This window comes from Littorina saxatilis, linkage group LG4, assembly GCF_037325665.1.
Source record: "Littorina saxatilis isolate snail1 linkage group LG4, US_GU_Lsax_2.0, whole genome shotgun sequence".
Taxonomy (NCBI): Eukaryota; Metazoa; Mollusca; class Gastropoda; order Littorinimorpha; family Littorinidae; genus Littorina; species Littorina saxatilis.
The window spans coordinates 68662448-68672447 of record NC_090248.1 but is presented as its reverse complement, the minus strand read 5'-3'; the positions used below and the strand labels follow the sequence as shown (position 1 = coordinate 68672447).

At 44.3% G+C, this 10000-nt stretch overlaps 1 protein-coding gene across 2 annotated transcripts in view; it reads right to left on the bottom strand.

Moving 5' to 3' along the window:
• Positions 1-10000, bottom strand: part of LOC138965481 (uncharacterized) — a 35311-nt gene that overhangs the window by 10645 nt on the left and 14666 nt on the right. For both annotated transcript variants that reach the window (XM_070337648.1, XM_070337649.1), the window contains 3 exons: positions 1251-1349; positions 1007-1109; positions 165-218 (listed from right to left, as the gene is read on the bottom strand). In XM_070337648.1, coding sequence (XP_070193749.1) covers positions 165-218; positions 1007-1109; positions 1251-1349 — 256 coding nt within the window. The remainder of the gene's footprint in view (positions 1-164; positions 219-1006; positions 1110-1250; positions 1350-10000) is intronic.

Here is a 10000-nt window from a genome sequence, read left to right as displayed (position 1 = left end):
TGTGTGTATGTGTGTGTGTGTGTGTGTGTCTGTGTGTGTCTGTGCGTATCTCAATGTCTCTGTGTGTGATCACACATGAAACATGGATTGATGTGTACAATACATGCGTTTTGAATGCAATGCACTGTTAAACAAACTAAAAGAAATAAACATTCCACTCTTACTGCAATGTGTCAGCAGCTTGTAACTGGAAAGTCTGAACCATCTGTGGACTGTCCCTGGAAGTGTAACAAGACTCGGTCAACACAAAGTGAATCAGTGTTACTAGATCAAACCTAACACATTTTTATTTGCAAGAAAATGCAAACTGTGAAAATGAAAACTTCTGACACTACAAAATGCAAAATCTGAAAATAAAAAATTGTGAAATCATTCAAAGAAATCTTCCCATTATATCCTGGTAAAGAACAAATCTGAAATTTGAAACAAAATTAAGAATAGTTTTTCAAGGACGGAAGATACTAGACCGTTTCTCACTACAGTGGAACCCCTCTCTTGAGACCCGCACTTTAAGACTCCCCCTGATAGGATCTTGTCTTTAGGATTGTCTGTTGATAAACTCTGTACATTGACTCCCCCTGATAGGATCTTGTCTTTAAGATTGTCTGTTGATAAACTCTGTACATTGACTCCCCCTGATAGGATCTTGTCTTTAGGATTGTCTGTTGATAAACTCTGTACATTGACTCCCCCTGATAGGATCTTGTCTTTAGGATTGTCTGTTGATAAACTGTGTACATTGACTCCCCCTGATAGGATCTTGTCTTTAAGATTGTCTGTTGATAAACTCTGTACATTTAACTACATTTTAAGACTCCTTCCCATTCAAGTCCTCATGTTTTAGATTTCTTGAGGTCTTCAAAAAGGGGTTACACATTGCACAAGCTGCTTGAGATTTCACAAAGCTGCAACGCGTGACTGCAAACCTAGTATGTGAGTAATGGTAATAAAACCAAAGGATGAGAGTTTCCAAATGTCTAGCCTCTCTGACTAAACAGCCACCTACCATCCAATGATGGATATTCCACTGATGACGTGGTGAGAACCGAGGTCCAGAGTTGTCCAGACATCATGTGGCTCTGGTATCACCCAGAAAGTCCTGGGGTTATCTGTAACACCAACATATGGCTTGTAATACCAACATCTGCTGTTTCAAACTGTAATGAGCATTGCCATGCACACAGCACCTCAAATGAACAGCAGAAGTAACCAAACTCTGCTGAAAGAGAGACAGGTAAATTGAAACTCACCGTCTACCACATGTAAGTTGCTGTTGGCTTGGGTACAACTGCTGCAGAATTCACGTGTGTTCTGCGTCCACGATTTCTGCGTCGGTAATACTGGGTAGTCTGAGGAGAAACAAAAGTTCATAATGTCTTTAATACAACATGAGGAAAGAACTACACCATTTATTTCGGGGGGGGGGGGGGGGGGGGGGGGCAGCCAGACACAACTTTATATACCATGGAACCCAACTATAAGGCTCTCTCCTGGTATGAACCTGTTTTTTAAGATGACTGTTTGGCAGTCTTAAAAGTAGGGCTCCACTGTTACCAAGTGGATATGTGTGGCACATGGAAAATGCCTGGATACAACTGTAAGTAATCCATGACTTAGGAAGCAGGGTCCCACTGTTACCAAGTGGATATGTGTGGCACATGGAAAATGCCTGGATACAACTGTAAGTAATCCATGACTTAGGAAGCAGGGTCCCACTGTTACCAAGTGGATATGTGTGGCACATGGAAAATGCCTGGATACAACTGTAAGTAATCCATGACTTAGGAAGCAGGGTCCCACTGTTACTGTGCGCGCCTTCGTGAGCGAGGCTGGTACTACATATTGTTCATACGAAATGACAAACACAGGTTACAAGCGATAACGCGCAAAAGTACTGGTTTATTATTTTACATCTGACACTAGGGATCAGTAATGTATATATATCGTTACAGTACCACGTATTGCGGTAAAAAACTTATGAACAGAAAGAAAAAGAGAAAAGAAAACAAATTATTAGACATGGCAAAAGTATCAAATGCATTAACAAGACACGAGAAGTAAAAACAAGAAAAATAAACAATCACAAGACAGGAGAAGACAAACAGACAAGAAAGTTACAATTACCAAACACTCGTTGGTTAGTCCTTCAACAACAATAAAGAGTTACGTTCTGTACGTTCAACAACAATAAAGAATTACGTTCCGTACGTTCAACAATACCATAAGCACTAAGAATACTCAAGAAACTTAGCATACATACGTTTAAAACCAAAATGGCTAGTTTCAGAAAAATACAAAAACGTTGACTCATCAGGCCAGGAATACAAAGCAAACTGTCATACCAAAAAAGTCTAACGACAACGTTCCTGCGTTAATCAAAGTCACAAACAAGATATTTACTCATCCACTTTCCCTCAATAACGTTACAAGAAATAAGCCCGTTTACAAACGATCACCACAGACCGCAAGCTTCTTTTACCTAAATTCTTTTAACGTAAGGCTGAAAAAGTCAGAGAAAACGTTTCACTTCGAACTTCGTTAACCACAGAAAACACAAGTTATCATTATAAACATTAGCGACTTTCTAGCGTCTACAAAACATTGCTGTACGTTCACAACACTAGAACAGTTGAACACACAATAAAGAAACACTACAACAAGTCAGACTTTCAACTCACGTTATACATAAACAACTCACAAAGTCATTACAAAATGGCGACCAAAACACAACACAAACAAGTAACAACAAAATTACCTTATGCGCTGTGTGGGTTGACCAGCAGTACCAAAAACGTGTTGCCTCACAAACGAAGGGCACAAAACGATTCACACTTGAGAAACAACTGTCTCCAAGAACATTACGTTGACGTTAAAACATAAGAAACACTCCGTTGGTTCACTTGATAACCTTCATACGTTTACATCAAAACCAAACGCTTCCTAAAACCCTCAGATCGACTGACGAGACAGGAGTCAAGCAGCGGTATTTATGGAAACAAAAACCTAACATGGAATAGTTATTCAAAAGTCAAAGGTCACCGGATTGACCAACCAACAACATTCCTAAGACAGAATCGGGTGAAACTACTATTTTACAACCAATCAGTAACCGATCACGCACTCCGTGCATGCTCAAAACTTAAAACGGTATATTTAACAGAAAGAACATCAAGGAACTAGCTGACATCACAAAGCTAAAAACACGTGAGTCACACGTATTCTAAAACTTGCAACGCAGATTCGCAGGGCTCACCTCAAAATCAAAACACGGAAAAGAGCACGTGAATCTCACGGTGTTCTAGAACTAAACGACGCAGTTTGTGACACTCCGACCAAAACCAGGTCACAACAACTGAACAAGGAGCACGTGAATCTCACGTAAAAATATTAACGCTCCACAAAACGGGTCACAACAAAGTGACACAATAAAAACACGGTTTACTTCTTTTTACATCGTGCAATGGCTTGAGCAAACGTAATTACAACAAAAGTAGGTGACTGCATGCCACATCGGCATGCACACTCCCACCGGAAATTATATTAATATAATTTACTTCAAAAACCTTTGTACAAACATGTTCCTTATATCAAAAGAAGAATAACGCAGATTTAGACATTTCAAATTTACAACTCAAAATCATTGTGTTGCAAAACATTTACACAACAATATTATGGTTCAATCACTTTCAGTGTCTCAACACATCTCGTTTCAACTAAAAGCCACTAGTCATTTACTCGACGGCATAAAAAACGCACCACTTAAATCATAAATGTCCGTTACATCATCTGGTATAAAAACAAACCGCAACTGTCAAATTGGAAAAACACTCCAAAGTTCATTGTTCTTTCAAGTTTGCTTACACAGCTTTGTCTTTGTGATTTTCACAATCTACTAACACAGTCATTTTGTGAATCGGTCGCTCTAATATGCGACTATCACCAGTGGGACGGCCGTGATTGTCTAGAGCCTTTGTTCCAACATGCACTTTCACTCGTCTGACCAGTCCATCAGATCCAGGCATCACTTCGACTACACGAGCCATGCACCACTCTGATCTGCACGAGTTCTGGTCATGCAAGACAACAACATCTCCCACCTGTACGTTTGCCTGGGGACGTTGCCAGACACGACGTTTCTGCAAAAGTGAAAGGTACTGGCTCTTCCATAGCAGCCAGAATTCGTCTGCCATCCGCTGGACACAGCGCCAACGTTTCCTGGCGTACAGGTCTGGATCTTCAAACACACCAGGGGGCGGAAGGATGGCACCTGACTTCATGGTAAGGACGTGGTTGGGGGTCAAAGGGCGTGGTCCATCTGCCGATTCCAATGACTCGACAGACAGTGGTCGACTGTTCACGATGGCCATCACCTCGTATAGGAACGTACGAAGTGATGAGGTAGTGAGACGCTGGCCTGATCTTCTGAGAAGACCATTCAGGATGCTGCGTATCGTTCGGATCTGACGCTCCCAAACGCCACCCATGTGACTAGCTGCAGGGGGGTTGAACCTGAACTCACATTTGCTTTCCAGCATCTTTGATGTCAGTCGTTCAGAGTCCATCTCTTTCCATGCCAGTTTGAACTCATTGCATGCACCTACAAAGTTCGTTCCTTTGTCACACCGAATGCGTGATATGTTTCCTCGCATGGAGACAACAATGCGTAGGGCGTTGATGAAGGAATCACTTGACATGTCATCCAGGGTTTCAATGTGGATTGCCCTAGAGGCAAAATACGTCACGATCAGCCCGTACAAGATTAATGTCATGAACTTGACGCAGTCATCACGGTACCCTTGTTTTTTCTGGCGTTTCAGGCCCTTCAGATGCTTGACTGCGGCACCTCTGTTGTCGGGGAGGGACGGTTTCTCTGGTCGAAATGGTAAGGGCATCTCGTAGTGACCAGCTTCGTTGATCTTCACGTTTTCCTTCACGATCTTCGCAAACTTTACATCGTCCTGGGACATGGATCCTGAGTCACTTGCAAAGTCTCTTTCCATAACATGTAATGGGTCAGTACACGAGACTTCGTCCACCTGTACCTTGTAGACGTGAGCTACACGTTCTTCTTCCCTCGATCCTGGCTTAACGATGACGCGCATGGACGAGGCTATGCCATCAAAGGCGACGGAATGCGGTGCCTTGCCGACGATGCTCCAACCTAACTTAGTCTCTACTGCGAATGGCAGTCCTTGGACAACGTTTAGGGGCATGAGGGCTTCAGCGCAGTCGTAGCCAATGAGGAGGCCTGCTTCGCAGTCAGGGTACAAGGGGGGCAGTTTAGGAGACAGGTGTTGGAGATGTGGGTAAGCTTTGACAGTCTCTGAGGTGGGGATATGAGTGGGGTCAACGGTCAGATAAGGTCGTGAGATGGCAGAAGGGAGCCTGACAAACTCACAGGAGGTAGGAGAGCGGACACGCAATCCAGAGTACTTCCTGCCGGAGACCACAGCATTGTCCTCAGTCAGTGTGGAGACCCTGAGTGTAGTCGGCTGCGATTTGGCTTTAACTTCTTCAGCCACTGACTGCACTACAAAAGTGGCGTTGGACATAGTGTCCAGTAGTGCGTACGTCAGCACTTCTACGTTGGGGTTAGAGTCACTGGAAACGAGAACGGGAACGATCATAGACGTGAAACCGATGCTGTTTTCCTCGCTGGCCTTAAGAGCAGACACCGTAGGGGTCGACGATGACAGTGGCTCTTGAACGTCAGCAGCAGAGGTACGGTAATTGTTCTTGTGTTCACTCGCCCCTTTGTTTTCACTCATACTGTTCTGATACTTGAAATTGTCATCATGAAGACAAGTGGGATGAGCCTTCTTGCACTTCTTGCACGTCTGTTTCTGCATACATTGACGGCTCTGGTGATCCTTACTTCTGAGACATCCGTAGCAGATACGGTTCTTGAACAGAAAATCTCGTATCTCAACCAGAGGCTTCACTATGAGTTCCTTACATGTCCCAGCGTCATGGTCCGGAAGTTGACAGTGCAGACATGCGGTGACATCCTCTGTCAGGGTTGACAAGTTCGTTGTGAACTTTCTTGGTGTACCCGATGCACTTGTCAGGCCGAAAACAGGGTCGTTAGAAATGTCTGCTTCGAGAGTAACGAACGACACGAGTTCATTGAACAGAGGATACCTCTTCTTTTCAACCTTAGTTCGAGCAACTGTTCTAGACCATCTGTGACTCATCCAGTCTGGGAGCTTTCCGACGATCTTCCGTAGGTACTGGGCATCATCCAGGATGCTCAGTCCACCAACTTCCTGGGCAGCAACGGAACATTGCTGCAAGAAATCGGCCAGACTTCTGAGTCCCTTGGGATCCTTGCTTTTGACTGGGGTCCATTCGTCCAGCTTGGTCCGGAAAGCTTGCGAAACGACGTATGAGTTGCCGAACCGATTTTCCAGCACTTCCATGGCTCTCTCGTAGGCATCACCTTCTCTCAGCAGAAAGAAGCCGGTCACGGCCTCCTTTGCTTGACCTCCGATGTACCGTTGCAGATACAATAACTTCTCACTGCTGGTTATGTTCTGTCTCTCGATGAGGAACGAAAACGACGACCTCCAAATTGGATATTGGAGAGGGTCACCAACAAAAATGCACGGCTCCTGCATCGGCAAACGGTTGATCATCAGAGCGTCTGATAGGGTTTTGGCGAGAGAGTCCATAGGAGTGTCCTGCTTGGCAGGAGTAGCAAGTGGACGTTGGTAGTACGCAGACGGGGGGTAGGAGACAAATGGACGATCTGCATGACATTCCTTGTCAAAGTTCATGTACGCAGGGGGCCTTGCGTTTTCGTTTCCCCAAATAACTTTGGGGGTGGTCTGATGTGGGTCCAGGAATGTGGGCACGAAAGGCTCTGGTTTGGGATGTAGGTGGGTATCATAGGGGAAACAGGGTGGGGTAACTTGAAAACGTCTGTGGTCCATGCGTTGGTGACGTTCTTCTGGGAAGTAGGTGTGTCGTTCTTGCGTCTCATCACCTTCCCTTGTCTCTGGTAGGTGATAGGACCAACCTGTGTGGTCGAGATCAGGCGGGCGAGAGCCTGTGACGCTTGTCGTTGAGTGTCCAACGTTGTGCAGAGGCGGCTGACCAGCGTACGCACCGAGAGGGTGCTGCAGTGTGGTCAGCAGCGCTGTAGGCCGCATGGAGGATGTAGTTGCAGCCGTCGTGTAGTTGGGTGTGAAGGGCTCCTGACGGACGAAAGGAGCGCTCGTTCCGGCGTGATGGGGGGCGTTGACATCCTCTCTACGTTGAGGTCCGTACGCCTCATAGGTGGCGTTGTTGGTAGTAGCGGCGCTTGTAGAGGCGCTGACTCCAACGACGAGGTCCACGACAGGTAACGCGTGCTGTCGTGGCTCAGTCGTTGTGGTTCCTGCGACGAAGTTGGTGACAGCAGCGTTGACAGTAGAGATGTCACGGGTGCTGGCGGCGTTGCAGACAGGAACAGACGTGACGTCCAAGGCTGGCTGGTGTGTCCCTTGGTCAGCAATGACGGCAGCACCTGTCCCTATTCCTATCGCTGTTTGTTCATTGTTTAGAGGAGGGGCTACAAGACTATACAAGGGAACGAAAGGACGAGGGTGGAACCTAGTGTTCAACAAATCAACTGACGGTAGATCAGGGAGATCCTGCTGAACGGATTCACCTTGTTCCAATACTTGTAACATAGCTTGTTGTTCTCTTAAGCTAATTTTCAATTCGGTGGACTGAATTTGTCTCAAAGCCTTCTTCTGTTTAATCTGTTCAAGAGCTGCTTCAGCTGCGTCTTCGGCCTGCCTAGCTGCTATTCTCTCAGCTTCCTTAGCCTGCCTAGCTGCTTCTTCGGCCTGCCTAGCTGCGTCCTCAGTCTGCCTAGCTGCTGTTCTCTCAGCATATTGTTGTTGTAAGAGATCCAGTTCACTAAACTGAGCTTCCTTTATTGCGTCACCTTCCACTTTTATGGCCAGGGATGCAGCCTCTAGTTTAAGAGCCAATTTAGTGTCTTCAGAGCTAACACTTTTAGAGCGGAGAGACTCGGCGCGAGAAGCTACTTGGCTACCTGATCTCCTGATACCTGACTTGTGGCTAGCTGACTTGTGGATGGCTGACGTAATGCTAGCTGCTTTATGGCTGGCAGTCTTAACACTGGCTGACTTGTGGGTGGATGACCCAACGCTAGGTGTAACACTGCTATGCCTGGAAGTAGGCTTCTTAGTCACCTGCACGCTAGTCGATTGTCTGTCAAGAGCTCGATCAATGTCAAACATAATGTTCTGAACTGTTCTCTGAACATCATCCCAACTTTCCTGAATGGTTTCACCGCTACCAATACTACGAAGACCTTTCTCTATGTCACCAAGATCCTTGTACATGCTCAAAACAATTTGTTTCTGACTGGTTAACGACTCTTGATTAGGAGTTTCTTGGTTAAGCTCTGTTACTACCTCACCGATTGCTCGTTCCAAGAGTGTTCGTTGTCTTGCAAAGTTTCTAGTTTTGATCTCAATCTGGTAATCTCTACCTTTTTCAGTAGGCTTAATGTCACGCCTAGGCCTTTGAGAATGTTCATCTTCATCGCCGTTAATGTCATAACCTGAAGCTTCCAATGGTTTATCTGCTGGAATCTCCTCCATTACAATGTTCGCTTATTCAAAAGCACTAAAAACCTACATAAGGTTTATCTGTTTAAAAAGTAAAATGAATCGATCTGAGGGTCGTTTGGGATAATACACAAAAGTCACAAAAAATGCGCCGGATACGGAGTAGGAAGATCTCTAACCGACAAGTTGATCTATGTCGAACTATGGTTCACTAACACAGTGACAGGTAACAATAAAGTCTTTTGCTGGTTATCAACAGCTACGTTTACGTTCATTGAGCGTCAATAACAAAAGTTCTTTACTGGGCGTCAGCAGCTAAGTTTGTTTACTTTAGCTAACGTTCTTTCACTGGGCGTCAGCAGCTAAGTTTTTTACTGTGCGCGCCTTCGTGAGCGAGGCTGGTACTACATATTGTTCATACGAAATGACAAACACAGGTTACAAGCGATAACGCGCAAAAGTACTGGTTTATTATTTTACATCTGACACTAGGGATCAGTAATGTATATATATCGTTACAGTACCACGTATTGCGGTAAAAAACTTATGAACAGAAAGAAAAAGAGAAAAGAAAACAAATTATTAGACATGGCAAAAGTATCAAATGCATTAACAAGACACGAGAAGTAAAAACAAGAAAAATAAACAATCACAAGACAGGAGAAGACAAACAGACAAGAAAGTTACAATTACCAAACACTCGTTGGTTAGTCCTTCAACAACAATAAAGAGTTACGTTCTGTACGTTCAACAACAATAAAGAATTACGTTCCGTACGTTCAACAATACCATAAGCACTAAGAATACTCAAGAAACTTAGCATACATACGTTTAAAACCAAAATGGCTAGTTTCAGAAAAATACAAAAACGTTGACTCATCAGGCCAGGAATACAAAGCAAACTGTCATACCAAAAAAGTCTAACGACAACGTTCCTGCGTTAATCAAAGTCACAAACAAGATATTTACTCATCCACTTTCCCTCAATAACGTTACAAGAAATAAGCCCGTTTACAAACGATCACCACAGACCGCAAGCTTCTTTTACCTAAATTCTTTTAACGTAAGGCTGAAAAAGTCAGAGAAAACGTTTCACTTCGAACTTCGTTAACCACAGAAAACACAAGTTATCATTATAAACATTAGCGACTTTCTAGCGTCTACAAAACATTGCTGTACGTTCACAACACTAGAACAGTTGAACACACAATAAAGAAACACTACAACAAGTCAGACTTTCAACTCACGTTATACATAAACAACTCACAAAGTCATTACAAAATGGCGACCAAAACACAACACAAACAAGTAACAACAAAATTACCTTATGCGCTGTGTGGGTTGACCAGCAGTACCAAAAACGTGTTGCCTCACAAACGAAGGGCACAAAACGATTCACACTTGAGAAACAACTG